Source organism: Delphinus delphis, chromosome 5 (assembly GCF_949987515.2).
Source record: "Delphinus delphis chromosome 5, mDelDel1.2, whole genome shotgun sequence".
NCBI lineage: Eukaryota > Metazoa > Chordata > Mammalia > Artiodactyla > Delphinidae > Delphinus > Delphinus delphis.
The window spans coordinates 25,706,651-25,728,535 of NC_082687.1; the positions used below are offsets into that span (position 1 = coordinate 25,706,651).

General features: G+C 40.6%; 1 protein-coding gene across 1 annotated transcript in view; it reads right to left on the minus strand.

The window, feature by feature from the left end:
- SLC10A7 (solute carrier family 10 member 7) overlaps positions 1 to 21,885 on the minus strand; it is a 251,487-nt gene that overhangs the window by 47,043 nt on the left and 182,559 nt on the right. Inside the window, exons 7-9 of the mRNA XM_060012115.1 lie at positions 12,939 to 13,022; positions 3,243 to 3,408; positions 2,049 to 2,100 (exon numbers count right to left, since the gene is read on the minus strand). Coding sequence (XP_059868098.1) covers positions 2,049 to 2,100; positions 3,243 to 3,408; positions 12,939 to 13,022 — 302 coding nt within the window. The remainder of the gene's footprint in view (positions 1 to 2,048; positions 2,101 to 3,242; positions 3,409 to 12,938; positions 13,023 to 21,885) is intronic.

Consider the following 21,885-nt stretch of genomic DNA (forward strand, 5'->3'; position numbering starts at 1 on the left):
TTTACCAAAGAACAGGCATGTCTGGCAGTGGGCCAAGCAAGTTCAAAACACAACAGAACTTTAGTGAAGGCAGAATAAGGCAGATTAGAAGGGCCTCAAAACCACAAGGCTTTATGAAAGTCCAGCCTACTCCATGCTGACAATTCTCACTTCGAATTCAACTAGTTGTGATACTCCCCTCCCCCAGCCCTCCTTCAGCAATCCCAGTAGTGGCTGTTCTGTGCTTTTCAAGGAATTTTTCAGTCACTGACAGTCTGATACGATAGGATGACTGGGTCTGAGGATTACTTCGGCCACAAGGACCAGCAAACAAACAGCCAGCGGAAGGCAAACATCTTTTCGAAGGTGACGTAACAAGCCATTTACAGAAAGAACTTTAAAATAGCTCCTACTCTCAGACTTACCCAATTAAGTCACATTTTCTCTGTGACTTAACAGCTCCAGGCTCTACTCTTACTTCATAAATCACAACCACAAGCCTGGGAAAATGCTTCAAATTACACCAATCAATAAATTTTTATTGACTGTTTACAACTGGCCTCGTGCTATAGCAAGTGCTCTAAGAGCCAAGTGCCTAATATGAGGCCTGAGCCATCCATGCTCTGACGCTATTTCAGGCCCCATAAACAACGCAGGCCCCTTCCCTTGTGGCAGCTCATTGCCAGCACCTGGCATTCAAGGCCCTCGCAATCTGGCCCAAGCTTACTTTTCCAGTTACTATTATTATTTTTCATTTTCCTCTACTCCTATTGTTCCACCAGGTCTTTGTGTGTGTGTGTGTGTGTGTGTGTGTGTGTGTGTGTGTGTTTGCATGTCTACATTTGCTTTACTATTTCTTCTTCCAAGAACTCCCTCTTTGCATCTGTGTTTGCTGAATAATTAGCTATTCTTTATGACTCACGTCAAATCCCATCTCCTCCATGGAGTCTTGTTCTACCACTCTCTTTGGGAGTGCCTTCTTCTTTGAATTGACTCCAGGTTGTTACTGTCGCACTAAGAGAACACTCAGTTACCAATGCATATATCTAGTCTATAAACTCATACAGGATCAAAATCATTATTTGTGCTATTCACTGTGGTAACGTTCTCCTCCCAAAGGCTTAAGTCATATCTGTTGAATGTATAATACTGGTGGAAGAAGTGAGGCTTTAAGAACAGGAAAGATGAACCAGGACATGGAGACGAATTTTGACATGGGGTCAGCCTAAGCAAGGGACAGAAATGAAAATGCTTGAGGTTCTTCCAGGGAACAGCAAAGATTTTACCTCAACCTAAAGCTTAGATGGTGTGAATGCTAGTAGTGGTTCACTTAGCCCCCCAAAATGAACCTCATTCTGCAGGCACTGGCTGACCATTGAAGGTCTCTGAACAGGAGACCTATTATCAGGACTCTGAGTTATTGGAAGCAGTATGAAATACACAAGAAAAGCTCAGTCTGGAAATGAAGAATAACAGTAAGACATGCATGGCAATAGTCTAGGGAGAAAGAGGCAGCGAGAGCCTGAATTAGGGAACGGGCTTGTAGAGTGCCGAGGTAGGATCAAGACGTTGAAAAAATAATAATGTGAAGGATTCCAGTCTGAGTAACTCCGTGGATGGCAGTTCCATTAAAAAATATGAGAGAAAGAGGAAGTACTGGGGAAAAAGATTAATTCCATTTTGAATATTTTGAGTTTAGTGCAGTGGAAAAAGCACGGGTGAGTGTGAGGTCTTGTTAAGACAGTCAGGTGAAGATATCCAAATGGTAAGTGATGTGCAGGGCCAGAGCTCCAGAAAACAGTGCAGTGTAAGGTCTAGGCTTCATCAGCAGGAAGCTGAGAGCTCGAGCCAGCAGAACGGAGGAGGCTGCCTACGCACAAAGTGTGAATAATGAAACGAGGGCCAAGAACAGATCCTTTGGTAACTTCTACAACTTGAGGGTGGCAGGAGCAAGATACAACAGTCGGGAGACAGGAGACCAAGTAGAAGCATGTAGGGGCCTGGAAGCCAAGTAAAGAGCATGAGTCGTCCATTAGGAAATTAACAACAAGAGATACCAGGTCACTTACCTCGTTGAAAAGATGAATGTTAAAAGCATAAAACTCAGCTGAATGGAACAGACTGAAGAAAAAACAAAAAGATTAAGTCTAAATTAGCACTGTAAAATCAGTATCTGTAGCATACTTGCTGGTATGCTTCGTTTTATCTGAAACTTAGGGGAATTCAAATAGAAAAATAAACAAACGAATAAGTGAAACACACACACATTGCTAAACTGACAGAATCATTTAAACTACTGGGACTCAACTTGTTCTTTTTATTTTATTTTTTCCACGCCTCGCAGCATGCGGGATCTTAGTTCTCCAACCAGGGATCGAACCCGGGCCCCCTGCAGTGAAAGCGCACCTGGGCCCCCCGCAGTGGAAGCGTAGAGTCTTAACCACTGGACTGCCAGGGAAGTCCCTCAACTTGTTCTTAGTGAAGATATCCTCAGATATAACCTATGATATTTGCTACTCAGGGTCACTCTAAAACCCTCTTTGATTTAAAGTTTGGTTATTTGTTCAATTTCGGAAGAGCTGGTTTGTACTATGAATAATAGCAAATAGCATAAATGTGGTAGCATATAACATATATTTTGGAATGACTCATGTTGATTTTAATAACAAAACATTCTTTGATATTATAATTACCCAAGTAGTCTTTGGTATTACTGGGTAAATAGAACAAAAGGTTAGTTTTGGACCCTAGCAGTTACTTGCATTTTATAGCCTGCTGCTTCTTAAAATGAAATGATATTACTTTGGGTATATTTTAATAGAAAACATTATGTAAATAGTCACATTTTAACCAATGCAGCCAATTACTATACTTAGAAAACGACAGTACCATAGATTATAAATCCTACTTTTAATTCACAATAAAGGGTAAGATTAGCTTCAAGTTACAATAAAATAAATTGGCAAAAAAGTGCTCAATCTAGCATTTGAATTTGACAAATATTATGGCTTCTTTCATCTGGCATCAACTATTGTAAATCAGACATAAAAAACACAGGAGATTATGTCATAAGTGCATAACTGATGTCTTTCTAAAGAACAGATACATACGATAAAGTCACTGAGTCCGTACATGCAACACAAAAGGAAGTATTCTTTTCTAAGCAAATGAATATTGGCAATGAATTTAGGGACCACAGATGGCTTTGCTTTGCTATTGAGGAAGCTGAGGAGATAGCAAGGGTATCCCACCTTCCAACTTACTTATGAACAGTATGAGAATAAGACTGAATCTATCCAGGTCGATATCTGGGTTCGAGAACGTGTCACAGAAGGTTGTGTAGATTATCACGAGGAGCACGCTGCTGCTGACAGCACCAAAAGGAGGCTTCTTTCTTTCAAGCCAGTCCTTGATGTATCTTCGGACAATCTGAAACACAGAGACCAACAGTTTGCCTCTTTTCAGATGTGGAGGGAGTTGAATTGGGCATTGCAAAGTGATTCTGACAGCAGAAAGACATAAAGGAAAGAGAATAATTTGGAGGATGGCCATAGGGGATTTCAAAGCTTCCCTGCCACACCACTCTTCTCCTGGGGAATTTAACATTTGTAGTGCAACTTCCACTGGTGTCCATAAGGACAGTATATTTTCCACTGCATTCAAATCCATCCTTAATCATGCCAAATGCTCTTTGCTAGCTGTCACTGAGACATGCCCATTAAGCCTCCCCAAAGTTTATCTCTTCTGCTGATCCTAATGGATGTGTGTAATTATCACAGTCCCCTTTGCCTCGATGGACAATTCCAAGTGCAACTTTGGGAATCTTAACAGTCTGACATCTTCAAGAATTTCAAGACAGTAGATAATCGAAAATGATCCATGGAACATATTAATATTTAAAATGCTAGCAATGCACCAGAAGTTTTTAATTAAATTATAACTCATGCTTGAAAAGCAAAAGTGCATGTGTTGTGGGAGTTTAAATAATTCAGACTCTGAATATCTAGAGTTTTTGTGAATCCAAAGACAAATGCCATTTGCATGCTTTTAGAATTCCAGAATTAACACTTAAAAATGAATAAACCTGTCCTAACTTTCCTACAAAAGGATGAGTGAAATATGAAGTTATATGGCAATCCTCTCATATTTTAAAATCAAGTCAGATATTTCAAATAAGGACAGCCTGAACATTGGCGATAACTTTAAGTCTGGATATAAAAGTGAACCACTCTATTTAAAACCTTTGGCTTTTGGAAGAAGCTGAACAAACCCGATAATGAAGACTAGAGTTGAGAGACATTAAGTTTTGAGTCACTCATTATCCTGCATAATTGAACATGAGATTTCACAACAGGCTGAATTACCATGATCCATTAGCAATAATGAGGTCAGGGAACTTCTCCTGACAAGGCTGATGGGGTTCTGTCATCTTCCACTCTGTCACTAAAAAGGCTTAATTCGCAATGAGGCATGCCTTCACAGATACTCAAGAATAAATAAACGACTCTCCAGAGAACCTGTGAACAAACGGCTATTGGATCGATCTCCTCCGATCTCAAGTGCTCAGTAAGTAAAACAAGTGTTGAAAAAGGGTGTCCTGGCAGAAAGCTGACCAGTTGGTATGAAGTATAGGTGCAGCACCTTGAAGGTTGGGTGGGGCGGGAGGAGAACGAGGGTTTTATAGAGAGAGATAAATAGTGGTTAAATATTTTGAAAAAGTAGATCTTGTAATTAAAGTTACAGGTGAATTTATAAAAAATCATGTTTTGTTTTTGCACAAGTGATCCGAAACCACAGTAACTTATCTAGTGTTCATTTCTTTCTTTAAAGTTTAAATGTAGTGAGGTAGAGAGAAATAAGAGTAGTTCTGTCACATAGTATTATGGACTGATGTATCAGCACACAAATTTTGGTGCTTGAGGGACCCAGATAGTCCCATGTTCGGATATGTCACCATGGGGGTAGCTGCTTAATAGAAGGCTACAGAGACTTCACTTAAAAGGTCGTGTCATAATCTGTTGTTTCTGGTAGCATAAAGCTGGTAATTGGTCCAATTCAGTGCAACCCAACTTCTTCAGGAAATAAAATAAATGGAAATTACACAGAGTTATTGAAATTGATACTGTCCTCCAATTCTGTTTTAATATATAATGGTTAAAAACACAGAAGTCCTCTCTTTGCAATAGGTTATAGAATGTATGATCCCAATTCCAAAAGTATTGGGTTGGCCAAAAAGTGCCTTCGGTTTTTAAGTAAAAATAAAAGACACATTTTTCATTTTCAAAGAACTTTATCGAAAAACATATTCACCCTTTTGTTCCACTACCTTCTGCCATTTTTCAGTCAACTTCATAATTTCATCTTCCCAAAACTTTTTATCTTTTTGAGCAAAGAACTGTTCCACGTGCCTTCTACAGTCTTCCAGGGAATTGAAATTTTTTCCATTAAGAGAACTTTGTAAGGACAGAAATAAATGGAAATCTGAAGGTGCAATGTCTGGTGAATACAACAGTTGAATCAGAACTTCCCAGCCAAGCTATAACAGTTTTTGACTGGTCATCGAAGAAACATATGGTCTTGCGTTATCCTGTTGGAGGATTATGCATTTTCTGTTGACTAATTCTGGACGCTTTTCGTCAAGTGCTGCTTTCAGTTGGTCTAACTGGGAGCAGTACTTGTTGGAATTAATCGCTCAGTTTTCCAGAAGGAGCTCATAATAGAGGACTCCCTTCCAATCCCACCATATACACAACATCACCTTCTTTGATTGAATACCGGCATTTGGTGTGCTTGGTGGTGGTTCATTTCACTTGCTCCATGATCTCTTCCGTTCCACATTATTGTACAGTATCCACTTTTCATCGCCCCTCATGATTTGTTTCAAAAACAGAATGTTTTCATTACGTTTCAGTAGAGAATTGCATGCGGAAATATGGTCAAGAAGGTTTTTTTCGCTTAACTTACGTTGAACACAAACATCAAAGCGATGGACATAACCAAGCTGGTGCAAATGATTTTCAGTGCTTGATTTAGATATTTTGAGTATGTCGGCTATCTCCCACATGGTATAACATTGATTGTTCTCAGTTATTGTTTTGATTTGATCGCTATCAACTTCAAGTGGTCTACCCAACTGTGGAGGATCGTCCAGCATGAAGTCTTTAGCACGAAACTTCACAAACCACTTTTGACACGCTCGGTCAGTCACAGCACCTTCTCCATACGCTGCACAAATCTTTCTTTGTGTTTCAATTGCATTTTTACCTTTCTTGAAATAATAAAGCATAATATGCTGAAAATGTTGCTTTTTCTCTTCCATCTTCAATATTAAAATGGCTACACAAAAGTTCACCAATTTTGATGTCTTCTTTTTTAAATGCACGCTGATATGACAGCTGTCACATATAATCTAACAAAATTGTTTCGAATGAAGTTAAAGACAACTAAGTGCTACTAGAGCCATCTTACAGAAAAACCAAATGAACCTTTTGGCCCGCCCAATAAAAGCGTCTTCTTCCACTACCATCGAGCCCTCTGACAAAATAAACAAATAAATATGAATGAGGTGTAACTCGAAAGTCAAAGCCATTTTAAAAACCAAGACAAATCTGTAATCATCAATCAACTTTATAAGCTGTGATTTGACTTAGTCAACCTTATTACCTCTTTCTTCATTACAAAGTACTCAAAGCCTCATAGTATATTAGGATTCTTTCAATAGGCAAGAAACACGGGCTCCAAATCCTGCATCCTCCTAATGACTTTCTTCTAAACTCTAGCTCACAGAAACGCAAGCATTCAAAATTAAATGACTTTTTTGCTTTTCTCTGTGGAGAGAGAAGGGGAAAAAAATCCTCCTCAGGAAACTTTTTATTTTATTGTCTCACCTTCTACATTTTCATTTTCTTTTTTTTTAATTAAGCACAAGGAAAGGTTAAAGGGAAACTAAAATTCGAATCCCTGTACTTCTAATAAGCTGAGTGACATGTCAATTACTGCATGACCTCCAAGCTGAACCCCTGGAAAAATAACACATCTTAGGTGAAGAAGGTTGATATGCAGAAGTAAGTGAGAAGTGTAACAGCCATCATTTTGTTTTCTTCATTTTCTTTTTCGGGGTATTTTCTTATGTTTTTCTTTCTACTCTGTCTCTATACTTATGAATTGATTTTTGAGTGGGGATATACAATGGATAATTTTTCATGTTAAGTCTGAATTTTAAAATTTCTTCAGTTGGCTTCAATTTTTTTAAGATTATTTTTTTCATTTGTTTTTATTTAAAAACACTTTTTAAACTTTAATACAATTTTTAAAGGTTGCTTTCCATCTACAGTTATTACAAAATATTGACTCTATTCCCCGTATTGCACAATACATCCTTGAGCCCATCTTACACCCAGCAGCTTGCACCTCCCCCTCCCCCTCCCCACTGGTAACCACTTGTTTGTTGTGTGTATCTGTGAGTCTGCTTCTTTCTTGTTATCTTCAATTTTTATCCCCATTCCACTGAATCCATACATTTTCATAAGCTGCTTTGTTTCTTCATTAATATTCTGTTGAAATGTATAGTAAGGGATATGATATCAAATCCAATTATGTAACGCTTATTAAATATTGAGTAGATTCAAAATAATATCTGTACACTTTCTAAAAAAGTAGAAACAATAATAATAGATGAATACAAGACGCACCCGTCATCTACTGCACTTTTCAAAAATTCTTTCCCTCTATTTACTTCCATTCTCAGGAGCGAGGTCGTGCAGATATTATCCTGCTCAGTTTACAGCTGTAAACAAGGGCATAGAGACCCCAAACAGCTTGAATAAATGTTAAAAAGCTAGTCAGGTGGATGAGCAGGACTCTGACCTCTATTTCCTGAGGGAATAATAGCGTAGAGGTTCAAGGTACAGACTTTGGAGCTTCTTACTTTGTCATCTTGGGCAAATTCCTTAACTTCCCTATGCCTCATCTCTAAAATGGATATAATAGTAGTTGTAGTGAGGACTAAGTAATTAAATAAATATAAAATGCTTTAGAACCAGGGACCGTACGCGGTAAATAATGGCTCTTCTTATTTCCAAGTCCCAGTTTGGTGATGTTTCTCTCACAACACTGTTCAGCAATACATCCCAATGCATAATGTAAAAGTCACTGTTCTCTCAAAGCAATTCAAGTGAAGCAATGAAAACCGTTCATAACTAATTTTATAAATGCAAAATTTTACTAGCATTAATAACATTAACTGCAGCTTTAGCTGGGTATTATTTAATACAAAAAGCCAATCTCAAACTGTGAAACAAATCACTAATGAAAGACTAGAGAATGCATAAATGATAAATAATATGGTTTTTTTTTTTTACTATTAATTTATTGAAAGAAAAGTGGGGTTTAGCGTGCTGTTTTAAAAAATAGTTTTCAAAGGTGCTGGAAATTCCATTTCATTAAGATTTATTCATAAATCTCTCAAACTTAATGCATAAAATAAGTATGTGTCACAAGCACTTAGATATATTGAAGGCTTTATCGGAAGAGAAGAAATATTACAATAACAGACATTTTATCTCTTTCTAGAATTGACAGAAGCAACAATCTCCCAGCCATCTATGGAAAGACTAATCTTATCTCACAGAGTCACAGCATCTTCGGGCTGGAAGATATACTCCTCATCCTACAAATGAGGTAAGTGAGGCCTAGAAGTCATGTGTATAGCCAAGCAGTGGCAAAGACCAAACTGGACCTCACGTCACATCACAGTCAGTCAATAATGATTTCAACCCCAAAGAAGTACTGTTTGGAGAAAACACACGCAAAAAAAGAAAATAAAATCCACTCTCAGAAATATAAATAAAAAATGGAATGATGAAGTTTTATCATCACTAAAAGATTATGGAAAATATTTTCAACTCACCCTTCCTGGTCTTTTTCTTCTCCCTCTAGTTCCCATTGTTTATTTAAAAGGTAACAATAAAATCTCATTTAAAGATGCATATAAAAGTCTATAGAGATGTTTATTTTCACAGTGTGGCACTGAAACTATAATGTGGTTACAGTGGAGAAATGAGGCCACGTTGCCAGGAATCTAATTCCTCTGAAGTAAATAGTACACTGAGCACTTCTAATGAGGGGTTTAAAGATTGCGTCACAAAAGTTAGGTCTGTCAATCAATTACAAATGAGCAGAGATAAAAGAGCAGACAAGGTCCCTGGTCTCATGGAGCTCATGTTTGAGGAGATAAATAAAAAGCAAAACAACAAATAAATGAGAAGCAGATAATGATTCATACCAAATAGAGGTTTAAACTGTATAATACATGAGTGATTGAGTGGGTAGCCTCTGGAGGAAGGGCGAGGAAAGGTCTTTCTGAGGAGGTGACAGGTGAGAGGGGGTTCCAAACAGAAGTACCAGCCAGTGCAAAGGTTCTAAGGCAGCATCAAGGCTGGCTGCTTTCAGAAAACAGAAGCAAAGTCCGTGAGACCCAAGGGTAATGGGCAAGTGGGAGAGTGTTAGGGGAAGTAAAAGGGACTTGAAAATAGAGGACAGGGTGAAATAATCCTGTAAGGAAGCAGAGTAAGATATCTGGAAAGTACTGAGTGACATTTTAAATTTGGGGTCATGAATTTAAAACAAGATGAGAACCATCATATGTTTCTCTCTAGTGAAGCTAGAGACCTAGGGAAAACGGCTGCTGGGGGTACTGAGGGGATAGGTTCAAAGTTCTCTTCAGCCAATGTTTTTATACAGTTTACACCCAACTACTGAGTATGCTATTAAATATACTTATGATAGAGTTTCCGCTTCCTGGAAGCTCACGGGTACATTACTGTCTCTCCTGATAAATACGACGGGTGAAGTATGATGGGAGAACTGGAGTTTACTCTAGGCCCAGGGAGTCAGAGCACATCAGAGGGCATCTCTGTCTTGAGTCTTTAGAAATGAAGAGAAGTTTGCTGGCAGAAACGATGGCAACAACGAGATAAAAGGCACGGAGCCGTGAAGGGGCACGGTCGGGTGAGGGGGTAGTGGGCACACCGCATGGCAGAAGAGGAGCCTGTGTGAAGGGGATGGTGGGAGGGGACAGGCTGGGGTCAAACTGTGAGGGGCTTTGTGGGCCACACGAGGAGTGGGCGACAGGGAACCGTGAGGGAAGATTCTAAGGCGAGGAATAACATAATCTGGTTTGTTCTTTAGGACTACCCTGGAGTGGTGAACACATTAGATGGGGACTGGAAGAGATTCCCAGCAGAGAGACAGGGTTGGGAGGTGCAGTAATTTAGACAAGAGATGGTGAAGGTGTGGCACCCTCTCTGGCACGCACGAGGCTGCAGATGCCAGAGCTGGAAGATTTTGGAGGCAGAAATGGTGACATTTAGTGCCTGCCTGGATGTGAGGGAGTAAGGACGTTAGGCGGCAGTGTGGCTTCTAGGGGGAGAGACCGGGGGTGTGACTCTTAATTCCCAAGACTAGACTATAAGAGGTAGATGCAAACACATCTACCTTGTAAGTGGTTGCAAACATAAAGGTTTCCTCTTTGAAAAAAGCCACGAGGGTACTTTGGTACTAGAGAACTTTTTAAGAACCAGCCCTCTTGCTTTTTGACTACCTTTACTGCTTTATAATTTACTGTAATACTTTACTACTGGGCACGCAAGCTATCTAGCAATTCATTATTCTCTCTGGATAAATAGTCTTAATTACATAAATAATATAACACTATATATTTAAAAAATCCATTGAATAGTGTAGACAACATTTTTTTGTCCATATAATTGAAGACAAACATTTATTATTAAGAGAGATTGTTTCTGAGATCCACTAAGAGAAGAATGTGTGAGCCCCGAGTTATTATATGGAATTCATTTCAGAACCAAGAGAATAAGCGTGGGTTTAAACTAATACTGTCCAGAGCTGAGCAGGGCAGGCAGGTTCCTCTCTAAGACACAGCATTTCCCTAAGTGATCGCAGACCTCTCACGCATTCACTCCCTCTCTCCCTCACCCAACACGTATTTATTGGGTGCCTATGTAATGACAAACAAAGCAAATGTGGTTCCTGTACTCATAAAGCTTACGGTCTAATGAGGGAGACCAACTGTTAACAAGCAAACAAAAGATAAGTATATGTTGTGACAAGGGCCAAGAAAGGACTCAAACAAGGTGCCACAATGAAGAGTAAAAGGGAAACATACTTCAGGTAGGTGGTCCAAAGAAGGTATGAATTAAGGAGCCCAATGAGCAATGAGCTGCAGTGGGAGGGTGGGTAGAAAGACATTCTAAATGTCTAAAGACATTCTAAAAAATTAAGCAGCAATTGAGAAAAAGCCAAGGCTAGAGTTTAGGAAATGGGCAAACAGTTAGAGAGGTAGACGCCCTAAGATTTATTCAGAATACCTGTTATGTGAGCAGCACTGTGGGAATATTTTTTCAAGGATTATCCTGTATTTATTTAATGGTATTCTCTGAGTGCTTTTAAACCCTCCCCCTTTACTGTGTTTAGACCCTTTCCTAAAACTAAAATTAAAAAAAAAAATAGCGCATGTACAGTGGATGCTGTGTTGTGCCCCCCAGACCCATCTCTTCAGTAATGAGATGCTTATTCCCATATCTGCAGGGCATGTTGATTGACTGAAAGATCTCAGTTGACTTCCTCTTTGGGAACTGCTGCTAAGAGAGCAGACTCACCCAAGGACCTACCGCGGAGGGGCAAGGAAGCCAGCATCTGATGACTGCTCAGCACAAGAGGAGAGAAACTAGGCACGCGTGTCTTAGGCAGGACAACCCTGAGGGGTTGGTCCAGCCTAAGGCTGTGGCCCCTTCACCCCCGTCCTACTTGTCCCACTCTCCCAGGTGTTGATCCCAAGGGTTCTCCCCCATTCAGCTTCCTGCATGGAAACCTCTGTCTCAGAGTTGATTTCCCAGAAAACCTAAGACAGCATGTAAATATTACATGTCTATACACACACCATTTTTTATTGTTAGTGCCTCAAAGAGTTGCTTCCTGTTTCGTATCTACAGGGAATTTGAAAATGATGATGAAACTATAGAGCACTTACCTGTATCAGGTTCTATGAGGACAAAAACTTTACATGCATCATATTTCATTTGATGCTCACAACAACCCTTCAAGATAGGTCCCATTATTACACAGTTTGATAAATTATGAACCTGGAGCTAAGGAGATTAAACGACTTGCCCAAGGTCACACAGCAAATAAAAGGCAGAACTAAGAGCTAGAGTCTAGTTGCTCTTAACCCAACATCTGTGCTCTTCGCCATCCTAATGTACTCTTTTTCTAAGACTCACTCACTTTAGCAGTACATTAAACTCTGTATGCTGTTACTGTGGCTACCTATGATGAAAACAACAATGACAACCTTGTTTTTGAATCTGATGCTCATAACTGAATTATATGCTCGTCATCAGCCTGTTATAAGAAGTTAGGAATTTCTTCTGCGAGTCTAATTCAGTAAGAATGATAAGGGAAACTACACTTTCTAAGGTCTAATTTTAAGAGCTAATAGAATTAAATGTTTATTTCATCAACTACAGGGTCACAAATATGATCACTGCTATCGGAGGAGCCTAAGAATAAGAAGAAGCCAGTCAAATGCAGATGGTTGTCCCCCAAATGGTCATAATTGCTGAGACCTTATCAGAAATCAAGGTAATGATCTGCTAGACGTTTCCAAGCTAGCTACATAGCTACAAAGAAGGGAAGATACATTTTAAACATCAAGATTGTGTGCTGGTGTCCCTATATATAGCTATCTGTAAAGCAGACTGATGTTAATTAAAAAAATAAAAAGATGAGACCTTTGTGGCTGAGGAAACCTTCTGTTGGACAGTCTTAGATTTTCATTTAACCATCTCTTCCTCTATCTTTTCTCTCGATTGTCCTGACATTACATAAGAATTCACAATTTGATCTATAAAGAAAAGAGCAGAGAGAACTGGAGACCTTACCTGTCCAATAATGAGGGGAACCACAACAGTCATAAAAAGCTGAGAAAAAATAGATGTAAAAGGCACAGAAGAGGAGGAGTGAAGCTGTAAAACAAGAATACGAGGAGTTAGAATCACTTTAAATCCGTTCTCAATACCGCTGTTAACTAGTGTAATAAATGAATTCTCTCACATGCACAAAAACTTGGTAGCTATATACAAGGAGCAAGTGAAGTTACTTTTATTTTTGAAATTTAGCACGAAATAGACTGAGTAGTTTAATATATAATTTTTATTGGGAGACTAAGATTGAAGAAAAATAACTATTGTTTTGCAATTAACTTAAATTTCTTCTTATTAAATACATTTCTGAATTGTAAAGCCATTCTGTGTTCATACTGTCTGTACTCATATGGTATATTTCACCTGTAATCATAGTTTACGTGATTTCTATCTCACCCGTCTGCAGATACCTAAAACAAACAAGTGTGTCTCATTATTTTATTAACGAGATAATATTTGTATTTATGTAAATGAAAGTGTCTAACTTTCCTACTCCTCCAAAACAAAGGCAATGATTCTCATACCCTTTAAAATTCATTCTTAAACGAAATCTTGGAAATGGGAAATCCTGAAATGGAACTTATTTTTCAACTGAAAATTTCAATATACCGCTCCTAAATTTGTATGTCTTAACGTTGCTCAGAATTCCCGTTTTGCCTCTGTCCTCAGTTTTTGATTCTTTCTTTGCTAATGATTGCAGTCTCAGCTTCATAAAGATGCCAGCAGCACCAGGCAGTGTTTCTCTGTGAATACGTCAACACTCACATTAACCTCAACTACCAAGACCTGCTGTCTTCCTATTAACTTTCTAATGTTTTTTTCAAAATCTCCTTTCTGGACAAACAGTAGCCTGTTCCACAGTTGTTTATCCCTTTCATGAGTCCCTTCTGCAAACAGGTTCTCCCAAGCCATCAGTGACGATCCCCCCTGGCCCTTGGAAGTTACTTTCGCCTTCCCCTGCAGACCACACCTCAGTTTTCATATTTACCTAAGTTTAGTTAAACTTGGAAATATCTTTTGGAAAGTAATTTTTGTGAAAGATGCGGAGACGGTAATGATGGAGGGCAGAGAATATTAAATAAAACATATCAAATATTTAGATAAGTGAAGTCCATAGCTCAGAATGAAGTGATGTGGGACCAGTGTTTTCACTGATTTCTGTGTGAACTGGCTTACCGAAATCTTTTCTATGCCCTGGCCTATTTTATAAAACTCTGTCCCCCATCCTCAGCCCCAATCTATACGCACTCAGAAGGTCAAGAATGTATGCCCTGTCCATCAGTGGCCTGCATCCACTTAATACTGCCTTCAACACTGACCACTGGCTGTCAGTTTCACCCACAAAAAGTGTCGCCTCTAGCCTTTTCCTCCAGAACAAATATAAACGAAAGAAATACAAGCAGAAAAAAACGAAACTGGTGAAGAACACACAGGATTTGTGGTGTGCTAAATGTTACATGGCTGTTAGATATTTCTTTTTAGTCAAAACCAAAGTATTAAAAGCTAATGATTAGAGCAACGATGTCCTTGAAGTGCAAGGTATTTAACAAATATATTCTCTCCACAAATATTAACCCTAAGGATGCTCCTGGGGCAAGGACTGAAGTAAGGAAAAATATATTTTACGAAGAAACTGAGACACTGGATAATTAGAAAAATAAACTTTAAAGAACAAAGTTTTCAAGTTCAGAAACATTCAACTCAATGCTCTATCCATAGGGTTCACAATGTTTGAAGAGAGGCAGTAGGGTTCGAGGTGATAACCCTCAAGTAAAAAGTCTCAACTCTTGCCTGAAATCTCATGGGTGATCTCACATATCTCTGTTCCTCCTTTTATCTCAACTTTATTAAGTTATTTAATGTATTTTTTAAACGTTTTCATGAATAATCATATGAAGCTATATTCCCTCTGTCAGCCGAGTGCTTATCCCAGGAACTGGCACAGAGAATATGTATGCAGAAAGCATGAACCTGTGCAGAATGAACAGATGAACTAATTTGTAAACATGGGGTGCTAAAAAGAGACAAACTCTTATCCAAAATCATATCCCTGTTTTTTCTAAAAAAAAAAAAACACACAAAACTTAAGTATATCTAAAAATCTCTTATTATCACGTAGCATTACAAAATCAGTTGGTATTATTCTTTTCACTGCTTGTTTATCACTAGTAACGAAACGAATTCAAACGTGCACCTAGAAACTAAGGGCATCTATTCATGATAAAAACCAAGGGAAGAAAGGACCAGCTCACACGCACGTGCGCCTGTGTAAAACAACAGAGCGAGCCTGGTGGTGCATGTTACCTCCCTCAGTTCTCCTCCACCCCCTCCTTAGCTCCTTAATGCTGCTCTGGAAGGGAAGACTTAAAACTGATAGAATCCTAACCTGCAAGAGACTTGTAGTCCCAGTAGCTCTTTTTAAAGATTGAAAACTGAGGTCCAGAGAGAAGCAGCTTGTAATGAACACTTCGAAGACCTGTGTTATGATGTGCAGTTGGCAGTGCTCCTCAAACACATGCAAGCAACTCTTCAGCCAGATCTGCTCTGTGATAGAAGCCAGATGCACACTGGGAAGGCTGGTTAGTTTAACCATAAAGTATTACTGCAGAGCAGTAAACTCAGATCAAATGGACAGAAAAGTTAAAATGTGATTTCGTGTATTGAGTCCATGTTGGGGGTTCTTTTTAATCCTAATTCAAGCTAAAAGGGAAGTAGAGGAAAACCCATTTCAACTTTGGTGTTGAAAAATATTCTGTGTTTCACTTTCTAGATCCATCACGTAATAGACCACCTGCACGTTCAGTGTTTGGGAGCCTCTTGTTCCTAGAAGACAGTAGAAAAGGCTATGGGGTGAGGGGGAGGGTGGGAGGTTGTCCATGATCCCCAAGGTCCCTTTGTCCTCGAAAACACCCATGATCTCTGATCCACTTGATTAGGAGCACAGGTTAGAGCAGCCCTCCTCTGCGGCTTTGTCAGATCAGAGGCCAGAGCAACCTAGCCAGGGATGTAGGTAACTGGGTACACGAAATCAGACTAAGTACGGTGGAGATGTTGGGGAGGAAGTCCTGCAGGGTGGCTTCTTTAGAAGTGGCTCTGAAAGGAAGGAAATCTCAGTCCTGGGGTCTAACTTGGCATAAGTCCTTTCTTTTGAATCGGCCACCAGACCTGTCGCTGTGGTCAGTTTGAAGATGCAGAGGTCCCCTTGGGGAGGTTCCTGACACTATGAAGTACGCCCTGGCATCCAGAAGAAAGAAGAGTGAGCATCTGCATTTGAGAGTATGACTAGAAAATTACAAGACCCAATCACTTTGCATGCAGAGTTGATTTTAACTAAAGCAGAAGGAAATACGCTGCCCGGACTATTTGTTTCTGCACATTTTAATGAGGAGCCTCATGTGGTTTCTATTTCAGAGACCAATGTGTTTGGTCTCTGAAGCATCCATTATTGAAGCATCAATAATTTGCACGTTTGGATAAAGTTGCGGGTTCAGCATAAGCTTGTGTCAAGCAAGTGCTCTGGGCTTCGCTGAGCCACCCGGCGGGTTTAAAGGTCCTACGTCTCACATTGCCAACCCGTGCTTTAAGATATGGCATGTGAAATAGACAGTCCAGGCATTGGCTAATCTCTTTCAGGAATAGTGCTTTAAAGCAGAGAACTCACAATTAGGTTTATTTGTTTTAATCTCATGCTGCGAAGAAACGTTTCAGTGAAAATTAAATATGTGGGAATTTAAGACCTTTGTGTTCAATCATTCAAATGGCAACTGGTGCCTCCTGTGGGCCAGAGGCATGTTCTCAGCCCCAAGGATCCAACAGTGAACAAAAAACCAAACCCCCCCGCTCCAGGAGCTGCTTTTCAAAGTTGAGGTCTGCATGTGGGTCCACCCATCACCAAGTGCACACTCCTTTCTTTCCCCTGCTTATAACTGGAAAAGTTCTAGTCTTTTCCTAAGAATTATTTCAAGCATCACTTCTTTGGGGATTATTTCCAAACCCTCCTCCCCAAATGCGGACTCGGCCACCCCCTCTTTTGTGGCTCTGTGTTGCCACTGTACTGCTCAGAATCCTTGGTTGTTCTTGTTTACACATCTGCCTCTCCCAGTAGACTGTATGTTCCAGGAGTCTCCCACCCAATTGTCTCCTATAATTACAGTTATGGTAACATTTATTGTGCACTGCTCTGAATGCCTAATGTGTTGAATGATTTAATACAGCGACCCCTTGAGGTGGGTCTCATTAGCACCCCCATTTTCATATGAGGAAACCGTGGCACAGAACACTTGAACAGCCTGGACATGGTCACCGTACCTAGAAAGTGACGGAGCCGGGAACTCAACCCAGAAGGCTGTCTCCACAGCCCTCACACTTAATCCTTACATTCCACCGCACATTAACAACAGAAGGGACAGAGCAGTGAGATGGGGAAGGGGGCAGGAGTGGAGGCCAAAGCTGGCCTCCCCTTATGTTGTCCATGTGAGAGAAAGAGAAGAGCATCTGTATGTGTGTTTTGTGAGGGCTGCAAGGAGATGGGGAGCTGGAGGGCAGAAGCAAAAAGACAGAGGGAGGGCTTCCCTGGTGGCACAGTGGTTGAGAGTCCGCCTGCCGATGCAGGGGACGCGGGTTCGTGCCCCGGTCCAGGAAGATCCCACATGCCGCAGAGCGGCTGGGCCCGTGAGCCATGGCCGCTGAGCCTGCGTGTCCAGAGCCTGTGCTCCGCGACGGGAGAGGCCACAACAGTGAGAGGCCCGCGTACCGCAAAAAAAAAAAAAAAAAGAGGGGAAAAAAGAAAAAAAGGGGATGGGAGGAAACTGGATAAGCAGTGGATGACGGTGCAGCCTTTCTCACCTGGGTTTCTGGATTTGAACCACAGGACACCGAAAATTATTTGAGTAACTCTTTTCTTAACTCCCTCAAGGATAGCACATCACTAGTACCAGGGTAGATGTGTCAGAAGGAAGTTAATCCAGTACATACAAGGCCTGCTGTAGAGCAATGGGATTTAATTTTCTAACCTGGCAGAGAAAGGCTGAGTCAAACGAAGCAAGATTGGCTGCTATCGATCCATTCAACTTAGAAATTGTTTGATTTGGAAAGAATCTGGGGGCGTCCAGTCAGTGAAATTTTACAGGGCCAGACTAAGCAGACTCAGAAAGACAAATAAGTAAATTCTTGATGAAGACACATTGACCGTCCGTAAAATCAGTTATCAGCCTACAGTTAGAAAACAGATGGCGCGTTTTAAATCACTCCTGTAAGCGAGCTGACCTGTAAATTGTCATTAACGCACCAGGTCCTCACTTGCTCTCTGGGTAATCAGCCTTTTATCTCCTACCAGGGAAATCCATTAGCCACAGGCGCTGCAACTATTTGTGTCCCTTCTCAGCTATTAAAACATTATTGTATTATATAATTCACCCTTGATGATTGGTCTTTGCTTTCATGAGTCCCACATTCAGAGAAAAATAAGAATAGATATTTATAGTTTATACTGTAGAGTAAAGAATGTTAAATCTCCTTTGCGAGGAAATCAGGAAGAAGACACTTCAGACCTATATAGAAAGCAGGATGAGCTCCCTTCCGGCCCAGTTCTGGCCCCTCACCTACATTACCCAGAGCCCAGCCCCAGGCGAGGGAAAGAAGGAGGGGACTTGCTTACTCTTGGATCTAACTTTCTTGTACCCACACACAGACATTATGGGTGTTCATAAATACTATCCCCTTCCCGTCACAAAGACAAGGCATTCAGACGTAAGAAGGGAGAGCGTCCCTAGGCCTTGATCCCCTGAGCCCTTCTACAGTCCCGTCTTTCCCCAGAATCTATAGTCCAGTCTTTCATTCCATGCGAACTGAACTGATTGCTTACATAAAATCAATGACTCAAAAGTATACCAGGCTGACAGGCTCAGTGGAAAAATGACTGTCATTTTTATGAAAATTAAGAATATAGTTGTTAAAAAGCCACACTGATTTGGCTGCGTGTATCAAACTAGAGATGGGTTACGGCATGGAATGTGTATAGGTCGTTGAGGAAATGATCCCTTTTATTTATTATTTATATATCTAGAGGCATGGTATTTTTCCTTCTCTGAGCAACAAAGAACAAAATAGGTTTTAAATGATTTTTTTTAAAGATTAAAAAATATGTAAAACATTTCTTTTTGTTATCTGCTAATTTAAAACGTAAGATGAAAAGATTACCTTCCAATAACTGATGGGAACGACGTACAATTGTAAGTTCTGTTTATTCAAACAACACAAGAATTGTAGTGAAATGTGCCCAAATGAACTGTAAATCAGCTTATCGCCCGCAGAGGAAAGCTGTGTGAAGATGGGCTTCCAGGACACGGCTGGCTAGAGGCAGAGATACGCAGAGGCATCTAGAAACAAGCTTTGTCCGTTATTCCATGACCACAGGATTCGATCTTGTCAATCCTGAGTTTGGTTCAGGAACCCCAGAACCTGCTGTTGCTAATTGTCCCTTAAGGAGACAAAGTTTTAAGTTCCTTCAGAAGAGGGACCAACAGGCAAGGGTGGTGTAAGGAAGCAGTGTCCTTCTCACTTCAGCCAGATCATAACTGCTTGGGGAGCAGCCGCTGGTGTTGGAGGGGGACCAAGGTGCAGGGAGAAGCCTGGCTAGGACAGCGCTGCACCTGAGCGCATCCCTTCAGATAAGTCCGCCAAGTCCCAGAGCAGCAGTGGACTTGGCCTCTCTGGGTTAATGGTCCTTGAAGGGGGATGGGGGTGGGGAGAGTTTATCAATGTTGCTTCTAGAGCATTTGAAAGTGGCTTACCAGGTGCTCCCCTGCTTCCCCATTATTTCAACAAGGTCTGGGGGAGTCCCAGGAAGAGCATTTATAAAAGACTCCATAGATTATCTTGCATTACAAAATTCTCCATGCGTGAGAAGCATCCCTGTGTGATTTATACACACAGTCAGAAGATAAGCTGCTCTCAGGCTCGAGGAGATGAGATCCGTCTTACTTGCTTTAGGAACAAACGCTCCTGGGCACAGGGTGGAGAGCCCGGCTCCTTGTGGAACAACTGAGGCAATCAATGGGATCGTTTCTCTTCAAGTGCTTTATGTTTTATCATCATTTTATACATCGCACATGTATGTGACCATCAGTTATGCAACCATCATTGGGAACACACTACAAAAAATAATCAGAGTACTGTACATGACACTAATGTCTGTATTTGCTGTTTTTGTTTCTATTGATGGGATCAAAAGTTGAAGGACTTTCTATCACAGGTAGCCAATTACTAGAGAAACTAATGATGACCGTAGCCTTGAAAGCTGCCACTGACGTCTCTCCCCAACCCTGACCTTGCTCTTCTGTGAACTCCTATGAAATTCAGTCTGAATCACATAGTTTAGTAGTTAATTTTTCCTCTAAAATTCTTCCATAGTCTATTCTTCTTTACCTACATGAGGTTTAAGTTTCTTCAAGGCAATATTTATGCCTTATTCTGTTTATCTTTCCTATGTTACCTAAAATATATGTCCAGGAAGTAGTAACTGAGTGCTGATAAAATGTCTTAAAATCACCCGTCTCCTAGGAGGCACGCTTTGTAAGCAAAACCTGGAAGGAACGCTGCCTGAAAGCGCCCCGTGTTCTTGACTAGTCTTTGAACCTAAGTTTTCTCATATAGGTGAGGATAATACCTACCTTTAAAGGTACTCATGCTACTCACATGGGAATATGCATAGAGTACCCATTATACCGACTCAATAAAAATTATTTTCCCCCTCTCCCCACCGTCCCCCTCCCCTTCTGGAAAAACAAGGTTTCTTTTAAAGTGTCCTGAGAATTCAAGCTGATTGGATTTAAGAACTGCTGAAATGGAAAGTAACAGAAGAGACAGTCAGACGAATGGAGCATACAGTTAGCCTAGAAACAGGGCCTGGTGTGCATGCATGGGGGTGCACGTACATGTTTGCGTGTTGTACACATGTGTGTATGTATGTCCAAGTATCACAATGCCTTCTAAATATCTACTTGATGAGGGGCCAGATTTCTAAGAAATCAAGTCATATAAAATCAATTAATATAACAGCAGAGCTGGTGGTGCTCCCCCTTACTTAAGGGGCGCTTACATTACTATCGACTGGGTAAGCATGAGGGTGAATGTTTATTAAATATCCTAAGCGTTTGATGTGACCATCCCCACATATGGAGATGGGCTGATCTGTAACTCTGAGAACATGACTTTCAGCAGTGGTCCAAGTTTCCGCCCTTTGTGTTTCCAGGGGTCTTGATGTTGAGCTGACCTTTGTGGCTGTGGTGGAAGTGAGGCCTTGATTTGTCGTTCCGATGGCACAAGCTCAAAGCGCTACTGACTCTCCCCTGCCACACAGGAACTCATTTAAATAAAAGTGGTGGTCTACAGAATTATGAGGCTTGAGGCCATGACAATACCAGATAATATCTGGTTTCCTTAGATCATAACTGCGTAGAATTAGACTGACCTGTTCCACAATGTGAACATAGTTATCTTACCTCCTTTGTCTTAATTTTAGAGGGAGTAAGAGAGAAGTTTAGACGTTGCTTCCTTTCATTCCGCACAGTCGCCAAGATGTAGTTGGGAAGAAGGTGTGAGGGAGCTGCTAAGGAGACTTGGGGGGACAGGGGTCTACAAAGGCAGCAGCTTCACACTGCCCAATGGACTGTCCCTGACCTCACAGCCTAAGTGCTTGACTCAGCACCAGGGCCTCTGCATCTTCACTACCCACAACACTCCATTTCAAGTTTTCAAATCTCTCTCTTTCAGTCTTCTCTATTATTTACTGCTGAATAAAAACTGTAATAATGGTCGGTAAACAGAGTGTTAGTGAGAAACCACATCAGAGGAAAGGAAAGATCTGCAAGTTTTAAGTGATGTTAGATACGAACGAGAATCAGAA